General features: G+C 44.8%; 1 protein-coding gene across 5 annotated transcripts in view; it reads right to left on the bottom strand.

Annotated features, from left to right (window-relative positions):
• arhgap24 (Rho GTPase activating protein 24) overlaps positions 1-25,176 on the bottom strand; it is a 213,329-nt gene that overhangs the window by 17,706 nt on the left and 170,447 nt on the right. For 3 of the 5 annotated variants that reach the window (XM_055864386.1, XM_055864394.1, XM_055864403.1), the window contains one exon: positions 13,527-13,649. In XM_055864386.1, the coding sequence (XP_055720361.1) occupies positions 13,527-13,649 (123 nt within the window). Of the gene's footprint in view, positions 1-12,804; positions 12,932-13,526; positions 13,650-24,338; positions 24,551-25,176 lie in introns of those variants that run through there. The other 2 variants (XM_055864409.1, XM_055864419.1) reach the window with 2 other exon arrangements.

Genomic DNA, 25,176 nt, shown 5'->3' with positions numbered 1-25,176 from the left:
ATAGTCCTAAACAAGCAAAACTGGCCATCTGGTACTCCAGGCAGGTTGACACAAACACTCAAAGTATTTGAACGATTTCAAATAGTGTTTGAACCCAGGTGTGGTTCACATTTAAAGGTCTCATGCGGACGGCGTACAACAGGGGATTAGAGCTGCTAAGGCTGCCTTCCTGAGAGCTTTGGATCTGCTGCATACTGTTCTGGTCTCCAGACACAGACAGAGGCCTGGCCCTGAACACAACATGTGGTAGGCTACAATGAGGTATGGCACAGTTAACAATGAGCAACTGCAATAGTCTAATTCTGTTGTTCAGAATCCTGCATGTTCCTAAAGTGTGTTGTTCCCATTTTACCAAAGAGTTGATACAGAGACATTCTGAAACATTGAGCTAACAAAATGACAAAACACTCAGCAACACACACTCAGCAATATAGTATCTTTGTCAACAGCATATCTCCACCCTAAAACCCATTAAGAAGAATGACAATATCATCTCAAACACATAGGTTTTCCAATCAGCCCTAAGTGGTTCTGTTCTGGTATGTAAAAGTCATAAAACACGTAACCTGTGACCCTCTCTTCACACACGGCTATGTCCAGACGAGTCGTGACGTGTTCACCTCACCCCTCTTGAAGCCGACACAACTTCTAATTTTCCGGGTAGATGCTCCGCACCGATGAATAAAACTATGGTAAAAATCAGAGCACTGAAGGAACACAGTTTTAAAGTCCCCGTGCTTCAGCATCGTTGGAGATGAGGTAAAAGACGAGTCCGGTATTCAAGCAGCCGTGTGATCAGATAGAAAGACAGAGATGTGACAGGTATGTCCCCATGGGTATGATAACTTTGTCATTGTTTGTGGTTTTCAGTGAGGTCTCAGTTACTCTTGTTTTTAACACAGTAAAACAGCAGAGTGCTGTGGGAAGAGTATTTCCAGATGTTTACTCTCCCCTGGGTCCTTCTTCCAGTCTCCTGTTTCTGTTCTTTCGGTCTCCATTCATTCAGAAACAGAAGTTTAAACAATTCTATAGAATGTGACTTCAGATCTTCACTAAATACACATATCAGACTAAGAAAACCTCTCACTCATGAAAAGGAAGAGTTTACCTTGAATGACTCCACAAGGAGAGGCTTAAACAAAGTGTCCAAACTACTTTCTCCACAAGGAGAGGCTTAAACAAAGTGTCCAGACTACCTTCTCCACAAGGAGAGGCTTGAACAAAGTGTCCAGACTACTTTCTCCACAAGGAGAGGCTTGAACAAAGTGTCCAGACTACTTTCTCCACAAGGAGAGGGTTGAACAAAGTGTCCAGACTACTTTTTCCACAAGGAGAGGCTTGAACAAAGTGTCCAGACTACTTTCTCCACAAGGAGAGGCTTGAACAAAGTGTCCAGACTACTTTCTCCACAAGGAGAGGCTTGAACAAAGTGTCCAGACTACTTTCTCCACAAGGAGAGGCTTGAACAAAGTGTCCAGACTACTTTCTCCACAATGAGAGGCTTGAACAAAGTGTCCAGACTACTTTCTCCACAAGGAGAGGCTTGAACAAAGTGTCCAGACTACTTTCTCCACAATGAGAGGCTTGAACAAAGTGTCCAGACTACTTTCTCCACAAGGAGAGGCTTGAACAAAGTGTCCAGACTACTTTCTCCACAAGGAGAGGCTTAAACAAAGTGTCCAGACTACTTTCTCCACAAGGAGAGGCTTAAACAAAGTGTCCAGACTACCTTCTCCACAAGGAAAGGCTTGAACAAAGTGTCCAGACTACTTTCTCCACAAGGAGATACTTAAACAAAGTGTCCAGACTACTTTCTCCACAAGGAGAGGCTTGACCAAAGTGTCGAGACTACTTTCTCCACAAGGAGAGGCTTGAACAAAGTGTCCAGACTACTTTCTCCACAAGGAGAGGCTTGAACAAAGTGTCCAGACTACTTTCTCCACAAGGAGAGGCTTGAACAAAGTGTCCAGACTACTTTCTCCACAATGAGAGGCTTGAACAAAGTGTCCAGACTACTTTCTCCACAAGGAGAGGCTTGAACAAAGTGTCCAGACTACTTTCTCCACAATGAGAGGCTTGAACAAAGTGTCCAGACTACTTTCTCCACAAGGAGAGGCTTGAACAAAGTGTCCAGACTACTTTCTCCACAAGGAGAGGCTTAAACAAAGTGTCCAGACTACTTTCTCCACAAGGAGAGGCTTAAACAAAGTGTCCAGACTACCTTCTCCACAAGGAAAGGCTTGAACAAAGTGTCCAGACTACTTTCTCCACAAGGAGATACTTAAACAAAGTGTCCAGACTACTTTCTCCACAAGGAGAGGCTTGACCAAAGTGTCCAGACTACTTTCTCCACAAGGAGAGGCTTGAACAAAGTGTCCAGACTACTTTCTCCACAAGGAGAGGCTTGAACAAAGTGTCCAGACTACTTTCTCCACAAGGAGAGGCTTGAACAAAGTGTCCAGACTACTTTCTCCACAAGGAGAGGCTTGAACTAAGTGTCCAGACTACTTTCTCCAATAAAGGAATACAAGGAAAAGATGATGAGAAATGTCAGTAGAAATTCCGCAGGCCATGAATCTGAGTGTCATCCAGAGGTCACATGTAGCAGTTCGCAGTGTGTGTGTACGTTTGTTTGTTTGTTTTTGTGTGTGTGTGTGTGTGTGTGTGTGTGTGTGTGTGTGTGTGTGTGTGTGTGTGTGTGTGTGTGTGTGTGTGTGTGTGTGTGTGTGTGTGTGTGTGTGTGTGTGTGTGTGTGTGTGTGTGTGTGTGTGTGTGTGTGTGTGTATTAGCAGAGGTGGAAGGCTACTGTAGATTTAAACACGTAAATCCTCCTGACATGCTGGCCAGGCCGGGTGAGGAGAGTCTGGCTTTTACACAGACTCACTGGCTGCTCGACAGTCTAGTCCTGTCTGGAGTGGAGACTGTGACAGCTTTACCACAGCCAATTAGCAACCTCCTTCAACACTCAGGTCCTGCCAGGTCAACTCCTCTCCTCAAGCTTACTGCCTGCTGAGCTGAGTGCTCCCGGCCCCTCCCCTTTTCACTCCATACAACACAGTCCTCCTGTCGTCCTAACCCTGCATTCTATTGCCTCCAAACATCCAGTAGAGAGAGAGAGAGAGAGAGAGAGAGAGAGAGAGAGAGAGAGAGAGAGAGAGAGAGAGAGAGAGAGAGAGAGAGAGAGAGAGAGAGAGAGAGAGAGAGAGAGAGAGAGAGAGAGAGAGAGAGAGAGAGAGAGAGAGAGAGAGAGAGAGAGAGAGAGAGAGAGAGAGAGAGAGAGAGAGAGAGAGAGAGAGAGAGAGAGAGAGAGAGAGAGAGAGAGAGAGAGAGAGAGAGAGAGAGAGAGAGAGAGAGAAAGCTCAGGAGTTGTCTGACGTGTGTGGTGAATGCTGTTCAGGCCGCAAGACACACACACACCCACACACATTCTAGCACTAATAATTTCCACTGTGCTCTCTTATGGTGCTCTCTTGACTGAGCCAAAGCCCCCCTCGGAGTCCTCAGGAGTATCAGTCCTCAGGAGTATCGGTCCTCAGGAGTATCGGTCTTAGGAGTATCGGCCCTCAGGAGTATCGGCCCTCAGGAGTATCGGCCCTCAGGAGTATCGGTCCTCAGGAGTATCGGTCCTCAGCAGTATCGGTCCTCAGGAGTATCGGTCCTCAGGAGTATCGGCCCTCAGGAGTATCGGCCCTCAGGAGTATCGGTCCTCAGGAGTATCGGTCCTCAGGAGTATCGGTCCTCAGGAGCATCGGTCCTCAGGAGCATCGGTCCTCAGGAGTATCGGTCCTCAGGAGCATCAGTCCTCAGGAGCATCAGTCCTCAGGATTATCGGTCCTCAGGAGTATCGGTCCTCAGGAGTATCGGTCCTCAGGATTATCGGTCCTCAGGAGTATCGGTCCTCAGGAGTATCGGTCCTCAGGAGTATCGGTCCTCAGCAGTATCGGTCCTCAGGAGTATCGGTCCTCAGGAGTATCGGTCCTCAGGAGTATCGGCCCTCAGGAGTATCGGCCCTCAGGAGTATCGGTCCTCAGGAGCATCAGTCCTCAGCAGTATCAGTCCTCAGCAGTATCAGTCCTCATGCGTATCAGTCCTCAGCAGTATCAGTCCTCAGCAGTATCGGTCCTCAGGAGCATCAGTCCTCATGCGTATCAGTCCTCAGCAGTATCAGTCCTCAGCAGTATCAGTCCTCAGGAGTAGGAAGAGTTTGGTCTCCTTGCTGTGGAAAATACATTCTATTCCCAAATGCATTAACATTTACGATCGTGGCTCTTGTTCGCGCCACTACTCGCTCTGTTTGCTACAAATATACCGGGGTACACAGGGGGTACTGTAGAAGACTCATGAGACCATAGGATTACTGGTCAAATGCACACGAGGGGGTACTTCATGGGTACTCCGGGCAGAGCAAAAGTCAGTTGGTGGTACAGAAAAAGGTTACGGCTGGTCCACCCCATTCCTTTCATCTAAAGCCAAGAGCTCAATGCCGTTAGACTATTTCATAGGGCTATAGTCTCAAGTTGGCCATAACTCCTCTCTCTCAGCATATTGGAGCTGTTTGTTTGAGTGGTGTCTCTACAATAGAAAGCCGTATATTACATTATTCTCCCAGTTGCAAAACAGCCAACAGGGAGGAGGTGAGGGCCCTGGCGGAGTGGTGCCAGGAAAATAACCTCTCCCTCAACGTCAACAGAATGAAGGAGCTGTTCGTGGACTTCAAGAGACAGCAGAGGGAGTAAAACCATTCACATTAACAGGGCTGCAGTGGAGAAGGTGGAAAAAAGCTTAAAGTTCCTCGGCGTAAACATCACTGACGATCTGAAATGGTCCACCCACACAGACAGTGTGGTGAAGAAGGTGCAACAACGCCTCTTCAACCTTGCCTTGGCCCCTAAGACCCTCACAAACTTTTACAGATGCACCATTGAGAGCATCCTGTCAGGCTGTATCACCGCCTGGTACGGCAACTGCACCAGCCCGCAACCGCAGAGCTCTCCAGAGGATGGTGCGGTTTGCACATCGCATCACAGAGGGCATGCTGCCTGGCCTTCCAGGACATCTACAGCACCCGGTGTCACAGGAAGTCCAAGAAGATCATCAAGGACTGTTCACACCACCGAGCCAAGGCCTGTTCACCCCGCTACCATCCAGAAGAAAGTACATCAAAGCCAGGACCCAGAGACTGACATAGGATAGTGATGCAACACTGGTCACTTGAATAATGTTTACTGTTTTACCCACTTCATATGTACATGCTATATTCTAGTTTAACTATTGCTGTGCATATACTATTTTATCCTTCGTATTCTTCAGATATACTACATATTCTATCCACAGACTGCCCATAATATCTATACATCCCATCACATATATATTTATACTCCGGAGTCCGACATTGTTCATCCTAATGTTTCTATATTTCTTAATTCCATTCTTTTCCTTTTTAGATGTGTGTGTATTGTTGTGTATTGTTAGATGTTACTGCACTGTTGGAGCTAGGAACAAGCATTTCATTACACCCAGAATTACATCTGCTAAATATCTGTATGTGACCAATACAATTTTATTTTATTTTCTCCTCTCTCTGCTCTGTGGGAACTGGATCCAGGGGGTCTGTAAATCATGTAATTGTACAAATATTCTTCACAGTCTTTGATCCCACAAGAGCTATTCAAAGAACACACACTCTTAGAAGAGGTACTGACTAACGGAGAATAAACTATACAAATAAAAAATACAGTCAGACAGTCATCTCTCCTGGCTGTGGATTAGAGTGCAATGGAAATTCCTCGGATATTGTCAACATGAAATGACTACCCTTTCACAGAGCCAGAAAAGTGACTATTATCCAACACACAGTATGTCTACAGAATAGCCTGGTAAATGGTATGCAATATGCATTCACATTTAAACACAGCAGAGAGGGAAGAACTGTCAACAGCAGTAAATATTTCACAGGATAGTAATGTATTCAGTCATTGCGCATTTCGTCCTTACAAGAGGACCTTTTCTAAAATGTCAAGATCTTTAGAAAATATATTCCAAACAATGAAAAATAACGCTAGTTTCAAGTATAATAAAGGCTTGCCATTTTTCAGACTAAAGTTAAATCGAAGTAATGTAAATTAAAGATAATTATTCAAGTCCCTATACTTTACAGCTGAAAATAGAGAACTAATCGTAGACAGAGATATCAGCAGAGAGAGCAATGCCGATGAATGGAAAAGATGGAAACACCAACAGATAGAGAAAGATAGGCCAAGATAAAGATAACACAGACTAAGTAAGATAGACCAACATAAAGATAGCACAGACTAAGAAAGACCAAGAGAAAGATAGCACAGAGAAAGACAGACCAAGATAAAGATAGCACAGACTAAGAAAGACCAAGATAAAGATAGCATAGAGAAAGAAGATGCGCACACCTGCACCTCATGAGACTCACCTGGACCACATCACTTCTATGATAACCTCTCCTATATCTGCCACTCCCTTTGGTTCTTTCCCCAGGTAGTATTAGTTATGGTTCTCAATGTCCCGACGCTACTCTTGTTTTGTTCCATGTTCTATTTATTATTAAATTCACCCTCTGTCCTTGCTTCCCGACTCTCAGAATCTGCGTTACATTAAGCAAACTTTTCTCTGTTGTGTGTAGTCCTGGAGGATCCGTGGGTTAATGTAACATCATAGAGCAGCTCAGTGGTAAAATGACAGGGACGAGGCAGCAGGCTGTTAGCCACCCTGCCAGCTTAGTTGAGTCTGCCACTAGCATAGTCAGTGTAGTCAGCTCAGCCGTCCCCATTGAGGCCGTGTCTGTGCCTCAATCTAGGTTGGGCAAAACTAAACATGGCAGTGTTCGCCTCAGCAATCTCACTGGAATAAAGACCTCCTCCATTCCTGTCATTATTGAAAGAGATTGTGATATCTCACATCTCAAAATAGGGCTACTTAATGTCAGATCCCTCACTTCCAAGGCAGTTATAGTCAATGAACTAATCACTGATCATAATCTTGATGTGATTGGCCTGACTGAAACATGGCTTAAGCCTGATGAATTTACTGTGTTAAATAAAGTCTCTCCTCCTGGTTACATTAGTAACCATATCTCCTGTGCATCCCGCAAAGGCGGAGGTGTTGCTAACATTTACGATAGCAAATTTCAATTTACAAAAAAAACTATTGACTGCGTTTTCCTCTTTTGAGCTTCTAGTCATGAAATCTATGCAGCCTACTCAATCACTTTTTATAGCTACTGTTTATAGGCCTCCTGGGCCATATACAGTGTTCCTCACTGAGTTCCCTGAATTCCTATTGGACCTTGTAGTCATGGCAGATAATAATATTCACATTTTTGGGGACTTTAATATTCACCATTTTATTACGTTTGCAATCGCAACAAATAATCTGCTCAGACCCCAACTAAGGATCATCAAAAGCCGTGCTATAAATTCTCGGACAACCCAAAGATTCCTAGATGCCCTTCCAGACTCCCTCTGCCTACCCAAGGACGAGTACAAAAATCAGTTAACCACCTAACTGAGGAACTCAATTTAACCTTGCACAATACCCTAGATGTAGTCGCACCCCTAAAAACAAAAACTAAATTGTTATAAGAAACTAGCTCCCTGGTATACAGAAAATACCCGAGCCCTGAAGCAAGCTTCCAGAAAATTGGAAGGGAAATGGTTCTACACCAAACTGGAAGTCTACCGACTAGCTTGGAAAGACAGTACCGTGCAGAATCGAAGGGCCCTCACTGCTGCTCAATCATCCTATTTTTCCAACCTAATTGAGGAGAATAAGAACAATCGAAAATTTATTTTTTATACTGTTGCAAAGCTAACTAAAAAGCAGCATTCCCCAAGAGAGCATGGCTTTCACTTCAGCAGCGATATATTCATGAACTTCTTTGAGGAAAAGATCATGATCATTAGAAAGCAAATTATGGACTCCTCTTTAAATCTGGGTATTCCTCCAAAGCTCAGTTGTCCTAAGTCTGCACAACTCTGCCAGGACCTAGGATCAAGGGAGACACTCAAGTTTTTTAATCCTCTGTCTCTTGACACATTGATGAAAATAGTCTTGGCCTCTGAACTTTCAAGCTGCATACTGGACCCTATTCCAACTAAACTACTGAAAGAGCTGTTTCCTGTGCTTGGCCCTTCTATGTTGAATATAATAAACGGCTCCGTATCCACCGGATGTGTACCAAACTCACTAAAAGTGGCAGTAATAAAGCCTCTCTTGAAAAAGCCAAACCTTGACCCAGAAAATATTTTTTTTAACTATCGGCCTAAATCGAATCTCCCGTTCGTCTCAATATACATTTAAAAAGCTGTTGCGCAGCAACTCACTGCCTTCCTGAAGACAAACAATGTATACGAAATGCTTCAGTCTGGTTTTAGACCCCATCATAGCACTGAGACTGCACTTGTGAAGGTGGTAAATTACCTTTTAATGGTGTCAGACCAAGGCTCTACATCTGTCCTCATGCTCCTAGACCTTAGTGCTGCTTTTGATACCATCGGTCACCACATTCTTTTGGAGAGATTGGAAACCCAAATTGGTCTACACGGACAAGTTCTGGCCTGGTTTAGATCTTATCTGTCGGAAAGATATCAGTGTGTCTCTGTGAATGGTTTGTCCTCTGACAAATCAACTGTACATTTCAGTGTTCCTCAAGGCTCCGTTTTAGGACCACTAATGTTTTCACTATATATTTTACCTCTTGGTGATGTCATTCGGAAACATAATGTTAACTTTCACTGCTATGCTGACGATACACAGCTGTACATTTCAATGAAACATGGTGAAGCCCCAAAATGGCCCTCCCTGGAAGCCTGTGTTTCAGACATAATGAAGTGGCAGGCGACAAATGTTTTACTTTTAAACTCAGACAAAACAGAGATGCTAATTCTAGGTCCCAAGAAACAAAGAGATCTTCTGTTGGATCTGACAATTAATCTTGATGGTTGTACAGTCATCTCAAATGAAACTGTGAAGGACGTCAGCGTTACTCTAGACCCTGATCTCTCTTTTGACTAACATATCAAGAATATTTCAAGACAGCTTTTTTCCATCTTCGTAACATTGCAAAAATGTTCTGTTTAAAAATTGTGCAGAAAAATGTATCCATACTTTTGTCACTTCTAGATTAGACTACTGCAATGCTCTACTTTCCGGCTACCCGGATAAAGCACTAAATAGTCTTCAGTTAGTGCTAAACACGGATGATAGAATTTTGATTAGAATCAAAAGATTTGAACATATTACTCCAGTGCTAGCCTCTCTATACTGGCTTCCTGTTAAGGCTAGGGCTGATTTCAAGGCTTTACTGCTAACCTAACTAAGCATTACATGGGCTTACTCCTACCTATCGTTCCAATTTGGTCCTGCCGTACATACCTACGCATAGGCTACGGTCACAAGATGCAGGCCTCCTTGCTGTCCCTAGAATTTCTAAGCAAACAGCTGGAGGCTGGGCTTTCTCCTATAGAGCTCCATTTTTATGTAATGGTCTGCCTATCCATGTGAGAGACACAGACTCGGTCGCAACCTTTAAGTCTTTATTGAAGACTCAACTCTTCAGTAGGTCCTATGATTGAGTGTAGTCTGGCCCAGGGGTGTGCAGGTGAACGGAAAGGCACTGGAGCGACGAACCACCCTTGCTGTTTCTGCCTGGCCGGTTCACCTCTCCACTGAGATCTCTGCCTCTAACCCTATTACGGGGGCTGAGTCACTGGCTTACTGGTGCTCTCCATGCCGTCCCAGGAGGGATGCGTCATTTGAGTGGGTTGTCCGTCTCCCCCCCGGGTTCGTGCCGTGGGGGAGATGTTCGTGGGCTATACTCGGCCTTGTCTCAGGGCAGTAGGTTGGCGGTTGAAGATATCCCTCTAGAGGTGTGGGGCTGTGCCTTGGTAAAGTGTTTGGCCCTGTCCGGGGGTATCGTTGGATAAGGCCACAGTGTCTCCCGACCCCTCCTTTCTCAGCCTGCAGTATTTATGCTGCAATAGTTTATGTGTCGGGGGTCAGTCTATTATATCTGAAGTATTTCTCCTGTCTTATGCAATGTCCTGTGTGAATTTAAATATGCTCCCTCTAATTCTCTCTCTTTCTCTATCTCTGCCTGCGGCAGAACAGGTCAGAACAGCTGACCTGTTCACTGGACGTGCTACCTTGTCCCGGACCTGCTGTTCTGGACTCTCTCTCTACCGCACCTGCTGTCTCTAACTGAATGATCGGCTATGAAAAGCCAACTGACATTTACTCCTGAGGTGCTGACCTGTTGCACCCTCTACAACCACTGTGATTATTATTATCTGACCCTGCTGGTCATCTACGAACGTTTGAACATCTTGGCCATGTTCTGTTCTAATCTCCACCCGACACAGCCAGAAGAGGACTGGCCACCCCTCAGAGCCTGGTTCCTCTCTAGGTTTCTTCCTAGGTTCTGGCCTTTCTAAGGAGTTTTTCCTAGCCACCGTGCTTCTACATCTGCATTGTCTGCTGTTTGGGCTTTTAGGCTGCGTTTCTGTACAGTTTGTGACATCGGCTGATGTAAAAAGGGCTTTATAAATACATTTGATTGATTGATTGATGTGGGGGTGGACAGCTACTGAACTGCTATTGAACAGCTACTGAACAGCTACTGAACAGCTACTGAACAGCTACTGAATAGCTACTGAACAGCTACTGAACAGATACTGAACAGCTACTGAACAGATAATGAACAGCTACTGAACAGATACTGAATAGCTACTGAACAGCTACTGAACAGATACTGAACAGCTACTGAACAGATACTGAATAGCTACTGAACAGATACTGAACAGATACTGACGCTATCCTGGGCCAAACCCTTTGGTTAAGCAAGCTCCCTGCCTCCACAGTACCAGGCCGACCAAACAGAACATGACCCACAATTTTAATCACATCTCTAGGGTATTATCTCTCCAATAGCCTCAGTCTCAGTCTCAGTCTGTGTGTGTGTGTGTGCGTCCCCCACTGCAGCAATACGTCAAAGGAAGCTCTCTATATAAAGTGTGCTGAGGGTGCTGTGTTGTGTGTGTGTGTGTGTGTGTGTGTGTGTGTGTGTGTGTGTGTGTGTGTGTGTGTGTGTGTGTGTGTGTGTGTGTGTGTGTGTGTGTGTGTGTGTGTGTGGGTGTGTGTGGGTGTGTGTGGGTGGGTGTGGGTGTGGGTGTGTGTGTGTGTGGGTGGGTGTGGGTGTGGGTGTGTGTGTGTGTGTGTGTGTGTGTGTGTGTGTGTGTGTGTGTGTGTGTGTGTGTGTGTGTGTGTGTGTGTGGGTGTGGGTGTGGGTGTGTGTGGGTGGGTGTGGGTGGGAGTGGGTGTGGGTGTGGGTGTGGGTGTGTGGGTGTGGGTGTGGGTGTGTGTGTGTGTGTGTGGGTGGGTGTGGGTGTGTGTGTGTGTGTGTCTACGTGCATGCATGCGTGCAGTTGTAAATTTGCCAGTCTAGTCTAAAATATAATTTGAATAATGATTTAGTCTAGATATTGTCAAAATGCCCTTTAATTTTAGTCCCATCACATTTGTATTGTCTCATTAACCTATAATAAACGTAAATCACTGACTCATCAACATTCGACAGACGCCTCAGCAACATTGGTGTCCAAAAGTATAACTTGAGTTAATGACTGTTTTGCCAGGTGATGTAGTCGAGCCACTAAACCTTCGAGTCCGAAATCGAGTCCCAAGTCCTTACGTTGCATCCTGTTGAACGACATGCCCCAGGTTGTTAGCTATAGCTAGCTAACGAGGTAACGTGACTAAATAATGTGTTGCCTAAACAAATGGTTAACGGTCTGTTCCGCAAGTAGCCTTGTTTACGGCCTGCCAATGCACGATAGAGCAGAGAAAAACGTAGTGCCGGTATTATGGGTCAAATTTTCTTAATGGTTAAGACTAGAATCAAGACCTGCACGGTGCATCTGGGCTGTTGATATTAATTGTGATTGTCGCTGAAAAGCTCTTAATCTCTCCAAAAACCCTTGTCCAGTCCACTGGACAGAGATCATTTCAGTTAAAACTGAAATGAGAAGTCATTTTTTGAGTTATATTTTTTTCTGCATCAATTTTGTCAATTACGGTCTCATCAACAAACCACAAAAAAATTGCTGTTTGACAAATATTTTAGTCATTATTTTTGTTGACGATATCAACACTGGTGTGTGTGTGTGTGTACGCGCGTGTCTGTGTGTGTGTGTGTGTGTGTGTTAGAGCATACAATTAGCACATAGTAACACACAATCTGTGTTGTTGATTCAGAGATCAAATGTTTCCTTAACAAACGCAGAGTTGAATCAGCGTTGCTTTATCTTTTGACAAGACATTCAACTCCAGCCTCTAGATGGAATGACACGTAGCACCATATGTTTATTCACAGGGACATGCCCTCCTGATAATAATGACACTATAGTGTTAATTCACAGAGACATATCATCCTGATAATAATGACACTATAGTGTTAATTCACAGAGACATGCCCTCCTGATAATAATGACACTATAGTGTTAATTCACAGAGACATATCATCCTGATAATAATGATTTATTGTGCTAAAAAACAACATATAGAGCCAGTCACAGATTAAGTCTAGCCTAGTCTTGGACTGAAACGCATGCATCATGCACTAACTAACCTCCACCAAATGGGGTCCATATGACCCTGTGTACTAACCTCCACCAAATGGGACCCATATGACCCTGTGTACTAGCCTCCACCAAATGGGGTCCATATGACCCTGTGTACTAACCTCCACCAAATGGGGTCCATATGACCCTGTGTACTAACCTCCACCAAATGGGGCCCATATGACCCTGCGTACTAACCTCCACCAAATGGGGCCCATATGACCCTGTGTACTAACCTCCACCAAATGGGGTCCATATGACCCTGTGTACTAACCTCCACCAAATGGGGCCCATTTGACCCTGTGTACTAACCTCCACCAAATGGGGTCAATATGACCCTGTGTACTGACCTCCACCAAATGGGGTCCATATGACCCTGTGTACTAACCTCCACCAAATGGGGCCCATATGACCCTGTGTACTAGCCTCCACCAAATGGGGTCCATATGATCCTGTGTACTAACCTCCACCAAATGGGGCCCATATGACCCTGTGTACTAACCTCCACCAAATGGGGCCCATATGACCCTGTGTACTAGCCTCCACCAAATGGGGTCCATATGACCCTGTGTACTAACCTCCACCAAATGGGGTCAATATGACCCTGTGTACTAACCTCCACCAAATGGGGTCCATATGACCCTGTGTACTAACCTCCACCAAATGGGGTCCATATGACCCTGTGTACTAACCTCCACCAAATGGGGCCCATATGACCCTGTGTACTAGCCTCCACCAAATGGGGCCCATATGACCCTGTGTACTAACCTCCACCAAATGGGGCCCATATGACCCTGTGTACTAACCTCCACCAAATGGGGCCCATATGACCCTGCGTACTAACCTCCACCAAATGGGGTCCATATGACCCTGTGTACTAACCTCCACCAAATGGGGCCCATATGACCCTGCGTATGGTCTTCACCCAATCCTCCATGTCATTCTGGGTGCTGGCCATAAGAAGGTATGTCTCATGATTCGCTGTCATCCGCTCCCTGTCTCCTCCTGCAAGGGAGGAAGAGCAGAAAGAAGGGAAAAGAAAGCGTGAGTAAAACTAGAAGACTTGACGAGGACCGAAGAGGTCAAAATGTCTCCAATAAACCCCATGGAACAGTGGAGGCTGCTGAGGGGGAGGACGGCTCACAATAACGGCTGAAACAGAGCGAAATGGAATGGCATCAAACACCTGGAAACCATGGAAACCATGTTTTTTTTTTTTTTTACCATTCCACTCGACCATCCTCCCCAATTAAGGTGCCACCAACCTCCTTTGACATGGACGCATAGAATGCATAGTTAATTTTTTTATCATTAGAAAACATTTAAATGGTAGGGTACGATAATAACAGTTATCATCTGCTATAACATTACTAACGTAATAAGAACACAGTAAATTGTCAACACCACAGTAAATTACTTATTCAATAATAACAGCGTCAGCCTAACAGATGCTTGTCGGAAGTGGGGCTGTGTCTGTGGTGTTACAAGGTTCTGTAATTACACTGTGACTTAGAGGGGGTCATTGACGCCCCAAGGCTGACAAAATCAAGGTGCGGACAGACACAAACATCAAGGGCTTTCACAGTCTCAGTGTGTGTGTGTGTGTGTGTGTGTGTGTGTGTGTGTGTGTGTGTGTGTGTGTGCGTGCGTGCGTGCGTGCGTGCGTGCGTGCGTGCGTGCGTGCGTGCGTGCGTGCGTGCGTGCGTGCGTGCGTGTGTGTGTGTGTGTGTGTTTGTAAGATCAAGGGATCTCAGCCTCACACACCAGGAGTATGCCTTCCAGACAGACCAGATGTACAACCTTAGAGACCTTTTACCTCTATGGCCTGATAATCACACCAACACTGTCTATGGCCTGATAATCACACCATCACTATCTATGGCCTGATAATCACACCAACACTGTCTATGGCCTGATAATCACACCAACACTGTCTATGGCCTGATAATCACACCAACACTGTCTATGGCCTGATAATCACACCAACACTGTCTATGGCCTGATAATCACACCAACACTGTCTATGGCCTGATAATCACACCAACACTGTCTATGGCCTGATAATCACACCAACACTGTCTATGGCCTGATAATCACACCAACACTGTCTATGGCCTGATAATCACACCATCACTGTCTATGGCCTGATAATCACACCAACACGGTCTATGGCCTGATAATCACACCAACACTGTCTATGGCCTAACTATCTGTCCACACTAATAGCTTAAGATACTACCGTAATGTAGTGTATATAAGGGACTATCGTAATGTAGTGTATATAAGATACTACCATAATGTAGTGTATATAATATACTACCGTAATGTAGTGTATATAAGATTTTACTGTAATGTAGTGTATATAAGATAATACCGTAATGTAGTCTATATAATATACTACCGTAATGTAGTGTATATAAGATACTACCGTAATGTAGTGTATATAAGATACTACCGTAATGTAGTGTATATAAGATACTACCGTAATGTAGTTTATATAAGTGACTATCATAATGTAGTGTATATAAGATACTACCATAATGTAGTGTATATAATATACTACCGTAATGTAGTGTATATAAGATTTTACTGTAATGTACTGTATATGAGATACTACCATAATGTAGTGTATATAATATACTACCGTAATGTAGTGTATATAATATGCTACCGTAATGTAGTGTATATAAGATTTTACTGTAATGTAGTGTATATAAGATAATACCGTAATGTAGTGTATATAAGATACTACCATAATGTAGTGTATATAATATACTACCGTAATGTAGTCTATATAATATACTACCGTAATGTAGTGTATATAAGATAATACCGTAATGTAGTGTATATAAGATACTACCGTAATGTAGTCTATATAATATACTACCGTGATGTAGTGTATATAAGATACTATCGTAATGTAGTCTATATAATATACTACCGTAATGTAGTGTATATAAGATACTACCGTGATGTAGTGTATATAAGATACTATCGTAATGTAGTCTATATAATATACTACCGTAATGTAGTGTATATAAGATACTACCGTAATGTAGTGTATATAAGATACTACCGTAATGTAGTGTATATAATAGCTACTCCCTTCTTTTCCCCTAGGACTGGCTGAGTATCCTGTATCGGGCTCTCTGTGGAAAACGGCTCTAAAACACTCACTTAGACATTTGATACATGTTGAAAGGGCTTTGACTAAAACGGGGTGTAAGCTTCCAGATGCAACACTCTTATTACCGTGACAACAGTACCAGACCTGGGTACCAGTTAAACCCCTCATGGAAACGCGCACTGTATACCTAGACCAGTCAAATGACATTCTTCAGATAGAGATCTTGTATGAATCTTTTTGAAGTCTGCTTGGAGATGTAGCCTAGTAGTTAACAGAGAAATTATTGGGCACAGACTAAATTATTAATGTGGCCCGTGCTGTCTGCACCTCTCCCGAGAGACCTAGTTCTTCCATTGATTTTCATCCAGCAAGAGATATCGCTGTGTCAGCGATTAACAATGTATTTATAGAACATCAGCATGAATAACCCATGTGTTTAGTCAGCATGATGAGACTGTAAACTAACCCGTGTGTTTAGTCAGGATGATGAGACTGTAAACTAACCCGTGTGTTTAGTCAGCATGATGAGACTGTAAACGAACCCGTGTGTTTAGTCAGCATGATGAGACTGTAAACTAACCCGTGTGTTTAGTCAGCATGATGAGACTGTAAACTAACCCGTGTGTTTAGTCAGCATGATGAGACTGTAAACTAACCCGTGTGTTTAGTCAGGATGATGAGACTGTAAACTAACCCGTGTGTTTAGTCAGCATGATGAGACTGTAAACTAACCCGTGTGTTTAGTCAGCATGATGAGACTGTAAACTAACCCGTGTGTTTAGTCAGCATGATGAGACTGTAAACTAACCCGTGTGTTTAGTCAGCATGATGAGACTGTAAACTAACCCGTGTGTTTAGTCAGCATGATGAGACTGTAAACTAACCCGTGTGTTTAGTCAGCATGATGAGACTGTAAACTAACCCGTGTGTTTAGTCAGCATGATGAGACTGTAAACTAACCCGTGTGTTTAGTCAGCATGATGAGACTGTAAACTAACCCGTGTGTTTAGTCAGCATGATGAGACTGTAAACTAACCCGTGTGTTTAGTCAGCATGATGAGACTGTAAACTAACCCGTGTGTTTAGTCAGCATGATGAGACTGTAAACTAACCCGTGTGTTTAGTCAGCATGATGAGACTGTAAACTAACCTGTGTGTTTAGTCAGCATGATGAGACTGTAAACTAACCCGTGTGTTTAGTCAGCATGATGAGACTGTAAACTAACCCGTGTGTTTAGTCAGCATGATGAGACTGTAAACTAACCCGTGTGTTTAGTCAGCATGATGAGACTGTAAACTAACCCGTGTGTTTAGTCAGCATGATGAGACTGTAAACTAACCCGTGTGTTTAGTCAGCATGATGAGACTGTAAACTAACCCATGTGTTTAGTCAGCATGATGAGACTGTAAACTAACCCGTGTGTTTAGTCAGGATGATGAGACTGTAAACTAACCCGTGTGTTTAGTCAGCATGATGAGACTATAAACTAACCCGTGTGTTTAGTCAGGATGATGAGACTGTAAACTAACCCGTGTGTTTAGTCAGCATGATGAGACTGTAAACTAACCCGTGTGTTTAGTCAGCATGATGAGACTGTAAACTAACCCGTGTGTTTAGTCAGCATGATGAGACTGTAAACTAACCCGTGTGTTTAGTCAGCATGATGAGACTGTAAACTAACCCGTGTGTTTAGTCAGCATGATGAGACTGTAAACTAACCCGTGTGTTTAGTCAGCATGATGAGACTGTAAACTAACCCTTGTGTTTAGTCAGCATGATGAGACTGTAAACTAACCCGTGTGTTTAGTCAGCATGATGAGACTGTAAACTAACCCGTGTGTTTAGTCAGGATGATGAGACTGTAAACTAACCCGTGTGTTTAGTCAGCATGATGAGACTGTAAACTAACACGTGTGTTTAGTCAGCATGATGAGACTGTAAACTAACCCGTGTGTTTAGTCAGGATGATGAGACTGTAAACTACTCTCTGTTCTTTCCTTCTTCTGTAACCGGTAGGGGTCTGGCGGGGGGAGGGAGTGTAGGGGTCTGGCTGGGGGGTGTAGGGGACTGGCTGGGGGGTGTAGGGGTCTGGCGGGGGGAGGGGGTGTAGGGGTCTGGCTGGGGGGTGTAGGGGTCTGGCGGGGGAATGTAGGGGTCTGGTGGGGGGTGTAGGTGTCTGGCGGGGGGGGGGTGTGGTGTAGGGGTCTGGCTGGGGGGTCGAGGGGTCTGGTGGGGGGTGTAGGGGTCTGGCTGGGGGGTTTAGGGGTCTGGTGGGTGGTGTAGGGGTCTGGCTGGGGGGTCAAGGGGTCTAGTGGGGGGTGTAGGGGTCAGGCTGGGGGGTGTAGGGGTCTGGCGGGGGAATGTAGGGGTCTGGTGGGGGGTGTAGGTGTCTGGCGGGGGGGGGGGGGGGGGGGTGGTGTATGGGTCTGGCTGGGGGGTCGAGGGGTCTGGTGGGGGGTGTAGGGGTCTGGTGGGGGGTTAGGGGTCTGGTGGGTGGTGTAGGGGTCTGGCTGGGGGGGTCGAGGGGTCTGGTGGGGGGTGTAGGGGTCTGGCTGGGGGGGTCGAGGGGTCTGGTGGGGGTGTAGGGGTCTGGTGGGGGGTTTAGGGGTCTGGTGGGGGGTGTAGGGGTCTGGCGGGGGGGTGTAGGGGTCTGGCGGGGGGGTGTAGGGGTCTGGTGGGGGGTGTAGGGGTCTGGCTGGGGGGGTCGAGGGTTCTGGTGGGGGGTGTAGAGGTCTGGCGGGGGGTCGAGGGGTCTGGTGGGGGGTCGAGGGGTCTGGTGGGGGGTGTAGGGGTCTGGCGGGGGGTGTAGGGGTCTGGCGGGGGGTGTAGGGGTCTGGCGGGGCAATGTAGGGGTCTGGTGGGGGGTGTAGGTGTCTGGTGGGGGGTTTAGGGGTCTGGTGGGTGGTGGGTGGTGGGTGGTGGGTGGTGTAGGGGTCTGGCTGGGGGGTCGAGGGGTCTGGTGGGGGGTGTAGGGGTCTGGTGGGTGGTCGAGGGGTCTGGCGGGGGGTGTAGGGGTCTGGTGGGGGGTCGAGGGGTCTGGTGGGGGGTGTAGGGGTCTGGTGGGGGGTGTAGGGGTCTGGCGGGGGGTGTAGGGGTCTGGCGGGGGGTGTAGGGGTCTGGTGGGGGGTGTAGGTGTCAGAAGTTTACATACACTCAGTATTTGGTAGCATTGCCTTTAAATTGTTAACTTGGGTCAAACATTTTGGGTAGCCTTCCACAAGCTTCCCACAATAAGTTGGGTGAATTTTTGCCCATTCCTCCTGACAAAGCTGGTGTAACTGAGTCAGGTTTGTAGGCCTCCTTGCTCGCACACGCTTTTTCAGTTCTGCCCACACATTTTCTATGGGATTGAGGTCAGCGCTTTGTGATGGCCACTCCAATACCTTGACTTTGTTGTCTTTAAGCCATTTTGCCAAAACTTTGGAAGTTTGCTTGGGGTCATTGTTCATTTGGAAGAACCATTTGCTTTAACCCCAAGCTTTAACTTCCTGACCGATGTCTTGAGATGTTGCTTCAAAATATCCTCATGGTGCTATCTATTTTGTGAAGTGCACCAGTCCCTCCTGCAGCAAAGCACCCCCACAACATCATGCTGCCACCCCTGGGCTTTACGGTTGGGATGGTGTTCTTCGGCTTGCAAGCCTCCCCCTTTTCCCTTCAAACACAATGATGGTCATTATGGCCAAACAGTTCTATTTTTGTTTCATCAGACCAGAGGACATTTCACCAAAAAGTACATTCTTTGTCCCCATGTGCAGTTGCAAACCGTAGTCTGGCTTTTTTTATGGCGGTTTTGGTGCAGTGGCTTCTTCCTTGCGGATCGGCCTTTCAGGTTATGTCTATATAGGACTTATTTTACTGTGGATATAGATACTTTTGTATCTGTTTCCTCCAGCATCTTTACAAGGTCCTTTGCTGTTGTTTTGGGATTGATTTGCACTTTTTGCACAAAAGTACGTTCATCTCTAGGAGACAGAGAGCGTCTCCTTCCTGAGCGGTGTGACGGCTGCGTGGTCCCATGGTGTTTATACTTGCATACTATTGTTTGTACAGATGAACGTGGTACCTTCAGGTGTTTGGAAATTTCTCTGAAGGATGAACCAGACTTGTGGAGGTCTACCATTTTTTTCTGAGGTAGTGGCTGATTTCTTTGGATTATCTCATGATGTCAAGCAAAGAGGCACTGAGTTTGAAGGTAGGCCTTGAAATACATTCACAGGTACACCTCCAATTGACTCAAATTATGTCAATTAGCCTATCAGAAGCTTCTAAAGTCATGAAATCATTTTCTGGAATTTTCCAAGCTGTTTAAAGGCACAGTCAACTTAGTGTATGTAAACTTCAGACCCACTTGAATTGTGATACAGTGAATTAAAAGTGAAATAATCTGTCTGTACACAATTGTTGGAAAAATTACTAACCGACCTGCCAAAACTATAGTTTGTTTTCAAGGAATTTGTGGAGTGGTTGAAAAACGAGTTTTAATGACTCCAACCTAAGTGTATGCAAACTTCCGACTTCAACTGTATATACGCTGAGTGTACAAAACATTAAAGAACACCTGTTCTTTCCATTACATAGACTGACCAGGTGAATCCAGGTGAAAGCTCTGATCCTTTATTGATGTAACTTGCTAAATCCACTTCAATCAGTGTGCTGTAGATGAAGGGGAGGAGACAAGTTAAAGAAGGATTTTTAATCCTTGATACAATTGAGACATGGATTGTATGTGTGCCATTCAAAGAGGGAATGTGCAAGACAATAGATTTAAGTGCCTTTGAACGTGGTAGGTGCAAGGCGCACCGGTTTGTGTCAAGAACTGCAACGCTGCTGGGTTTCTCACGCTCAACAGTTTCCCGTGTGTATCAAGAATGGTCCACCACCCCAAGGACATCCAACCAACTTGACACAACTGTAGGAAGTGTAACCGATGTGAAATGGCTAGCTAGTTAGCGATGGTGCACACTAATGGCATTTCAATCGGTGACGTCACTCGCTCTGAGACCTTGAAGTAGTGGTTCCCCTTGCTCTGCAAGGGCCGTGGCTTTTGTGGAGCGATGGGCAACTATGCTTCGTGGGAGGCAGTTGTTGATGTGTGCAGAGGGTCCCTGGTTCGAGCCCAGGTAGGAGGAGAGGGACGGGAGCTAAACTGTTACAGAAGCATTGTAGTCAACATGGGCCAACATCCCTGTGGAATGCTTTCGACACCTTGTAGAGTCTATGCCCAGACGAATTGAGGCTCTTCTGAGGGCAATATTAATGTGTTCTTTTTTTCTTTTTTTACTTTATACCCCTTATTCTCCCATATTGGTAGTTACAGTCTTTTCCCATCGCTGCAACTCCCGTATGGACTACAGAGAGGCGAAGGTTGAGAGCCATGCGTCCTCTGAAACACAACCCAGCCAAGCCGCACTGCTTCTTGACACACTGCTTGCTTAACCCGGAAGCCAGCCGCACCAATGTCTCAGAGGAAACACCGTACAATTGGCGAATGAAGTCAGCGTGCATGTGCCCGACCCACCACAAGGAGTCACTAGAGCGCGATGGGACAAGGTCATCCAAGCCGGCCAAACCCTCCCCTAACCCTATTGTGCGCCGCCTCATTGGTCTTCCGGTTGCAGCCGGCTGCGACACAGCCTGGGATCGAACCCGGCTCTGTAGTGATGCCTCAAGAACTGCGGTGCAATGCCTTAGACTACTGAGCCACTCGGAAGGCCAGGAAGGTGTTCTTAATGTTTTGTACACTCAGTGTATGTAGGCTTGCTGTGGCAGTCAAGACATATTACTAGTGAACGAGACTACAATAACAAATTCAATGGAATGTAAAAGGAATAAAATTCATTTTCAGTCATCGAGGACAACCTGTCTTGAAAAACCAGACAAACAATAACTAAAGCAGTCAATTAACAACCACACAGCTCACAGCATCAAGCCTCTCCCAACCCACTTTAGTTTCTTGTAGAGGACACTTCACCTATTGACTCGGCTGTTGTGGCTCTGGCTGTGGGATGAAGCTCATAATTGATTCCCCTTTAATGAGCATAATGATCTCTGGCAGCCAGGGCAGGTGTCCAGACTCTCCCTCCCTCTACCTGGCTCTCCCTTCCTCCCATTTACCTGGCTCTCCCTCCCTCTACCTGGCTCTCCCTTCCTCCATTTACCTGTCTCTCCCTCCCTTTACCTGGCTCTCCCTTCCTCCCTTTACCTGGCTCTCCCTTCCTCCCTTTACCTGGCTCTCCCTTCCTCCCTTTACCTGGCTCTCCCTTCCTCCCTTTACCTGGCTCTCCCTTCCTCCCTTTACCTGGCTCTCCCTCCGTTTACCTGGCTCTCCCTCCGTTTATCTGGCTCTCCCTCCCTCCCTTTACCTCGCTCTCCCTCCCTCCCTTTACCTGGCTCTCCCTCCCTCTACCTGGCTCTCCCTCCCTCTACCTGGCTCTCCCTCCCTCTACCTAGCTCTCCCTCCCTCTACCTAGCTCTCCCTCCCTCTACCTGGCTCTCCCTCCCTGTACCTGGCTCTCCCTCCCTCTACCTGGCTCTCCCTCCCTCTACCTGGCTCTCCCTCCCTCTACCTGGCTCAGCAGGTATCCTCACATTAAGACCATGTTTTTCAGTGGCTCTGATTGTGAAATACGTATCCTGATGGATGATTGATGGACTATAGATCCAGGAACAACAAAATAATGATGATCCAGGAACATGTCCCAATTAGTGAAATCAGGACGTGCGTGTCTCATGTGCCCTTGTGTGACCAGATTCACAAAACACTTCTTACGCAAAAACTTGAGAAGTAAAACAAAACAAAAATAATAAGAAGTTCATATGATAGTTTGTAAGAGTATTAGATTTAAAAATATATATTATTTATTATTGAATTGAATTGATATTTTGTATATTTATTCATATTTTATATTTTATTTAAATGTTTTATTCTCTTTATAATTTAATGTATTTAATTTTTTATAATTTTGTATTTATATTTATTTATTATTATTTTAAATTGTTTTTTCTGGGGGGGGGGGCAGCAGGTTAGAGCGTTGGGCCAGGAACCGAAAGGTTGCATGATCAAATCCCTGAGCTCACAAAGTAAAAGTCTGTCATTCTGTCATTAACCCACTGTTCCCTGGTAGGCCATCATTGTAAATAAGAATTTGTTCTTAACTGACTTGCCTAGTTAAATCTTTTTTTTTTTTTTTTTTTAAAGATGATTGTCACGAGGCAACTGATTTAGCAAGCTAGCAATGGAAATCATGTTAGCATATTTCCTACTGAGATTACTGTTCTACAACATGTTCTTGGGTTTCCAATAATCAATACTGAAACATTCAGATGAAGTTTGTGAGAGAATTAAACCTGTTCAATTGCTTTCATTGGCTTATTCTCTCACTCTCCAGAGTTTAAGAAAATAGTTTAGCTATCTTGGAATTAAGAACATTTCCAATAAGAATTCCAATAACTTTATTTTCAAGAATTTCCTGCATTCAAATGACCTAGTAGCCTCATGGATGGAATGTTATTCATATTTTTCATAATTTCATAATTAATAAATGTAATCCATTAATTCCTATGGAGGACTGCTCCTGGGGAGTTCCAATATGGCCGACCGGTGGCTTCAAAGCCTCTCATTGGCCAATACATAGCATCATCAATCCATGGTTTATATACATCATTGGTCCCGAACTGTGACATCAGAGCCACCACCATCTTCTTTAGAATCATTAACTGCCTTTGATAACTCCATGATTGGCCCTGCTGACCACTGTCCCATTGACTTCCTTTCAGAGGAAGCCCATACTTATTGTCATTATGGACTCCACCGAAGAATGGATAATTTTGTCAACTTAAAGGCTTAAGATCAGATGGTAACAAGTGCTACTCTTAGTATTGTGTTACACCACATTCAAATAGAATGACTAGAACAGGACAATATATTATAATATCTATGCTACACCATTCTGTTTCTGTTCACAGGATTTACATTTACAAAATGTTCGTCATTCAATATTTCATTTGCATCAAGTTGGTATAAGAAATGTGTTAAGGATTTGAACGATTTGTGTAGCCTATTACTCACGATCTTCTTCTTCATCAACATGCATGGCATGCCAATGGAATCTGTCCAAAACATTCGCGAGTCATTTACCCAACGATCTATCATCGGAGGGAGACTACTACACTGCATCAGCTATTCTTCAGCTAATTATAGGCTATCCACGCGTTCTTTCACAATCACATGGAGCAATGTTCTGTCATGGCTGTACAGTATCCAAACGTTTAGAAAACATGTCAAATTTAATTAATTCAATAGGCTATTGATTTAATGATACGTAACATGTAAATGCTATAGCTGCCTGTAAATATCTTTAAAACAATAATCGTTCCGTCTATTTCTACTGATTAAATTAAATCCAATCCACAATTGCCTTGGCAAGATTTAGTTTTCACAAGTACATTTGGTGGATTGTAAAATAAATGCACATGTGCAACAGCTTTGAGGTATATAGTTTAATAAAGTTACAAAAACTTAAAGTATTAGGCTACACAGGAAAATACACTCGTGGTTACTGACCCGTCAACATGTAGTTCTGATGTCTGTCACATAAGACCGTTTTCCGTTCGGTAAATAGCCCCGTACTCCAATTTTGTAAAGGCTCCTACTTCAGAATGATTTTCAACACATCAAGAAGGGTTCTCGCGGAACATGCTTCGCGCACCGGCTGATAGACAATGGGATTAAAAACGTTCCAACCCCTCCCCTCCGCTCTCCCAGAGCTGTGCTGGTGATCGCGGGAGTAGGGCGAGAGAGAGGGAAAGAGAGAGAGAGAGAAAGAGAGAGAAGGGATTTTTGGCAGAGAAAAGTACAGACTCCAGAGAAAGAGACAAGGTCTAAAGATTTTCACTTTGCCTGAGTAGATGCGCTTTGCAGTATAGCATATGGTAGGTTTGTATACTTGTTGGCAATTTTAGGGGATTCATATTAGGCTACGCTATGCATACTGAGAAACAAATGGTATTGCACTTTTACAATAATATTATACTATAATGTATTAGTAACCCTGGTCACAAAGAACACTATTTTCCTGATCTGACTCAAGCTCTCTGACGTTTACATCAATCACTCTCACACTCGTTGACCTTAGACGGTTCATAGCCTCTGATTCGCTGTCTGGCCATGTATACCCTCCCTGCATTCCTAACATGTCCTGTTGTCTACACGTAGTTCCTCCACACAGGAGGTACTGTATCTTCCCCAGGATGTCCTGTATCACTGACGGAGCCTTTTTTTTAATTTTTAGGGAAGTTCCCAGTGGATATTCATACTGACTCTGACTACTGAGACATTAGGAGAAAATCCTATTTGATTGTAGAAGAGACATAGACGTGACTCATCATTTAAGCTGATGGTG

This window comes from Salvelinus fontinalis, chromosome 2 (genome assembly GCF_029448725.1).
Source record: "Salvelinus fontinalis isolate EN_2023a chromosome 2, ASM2944872v1, whole genome shotgun sequence".
Taxonomy (NCBI): Eukaryota; Metazoa; Chordata; class Actinopteri; order Salmoniformes; family Salmonidae; genus Salvelinus; species Salvelinus fontinalis.
The sequence above is the reverse complement of the archived record's forward strand: the minus strand, read 5'-3'. Positions and strand labels throughout refer to the sequence as shown.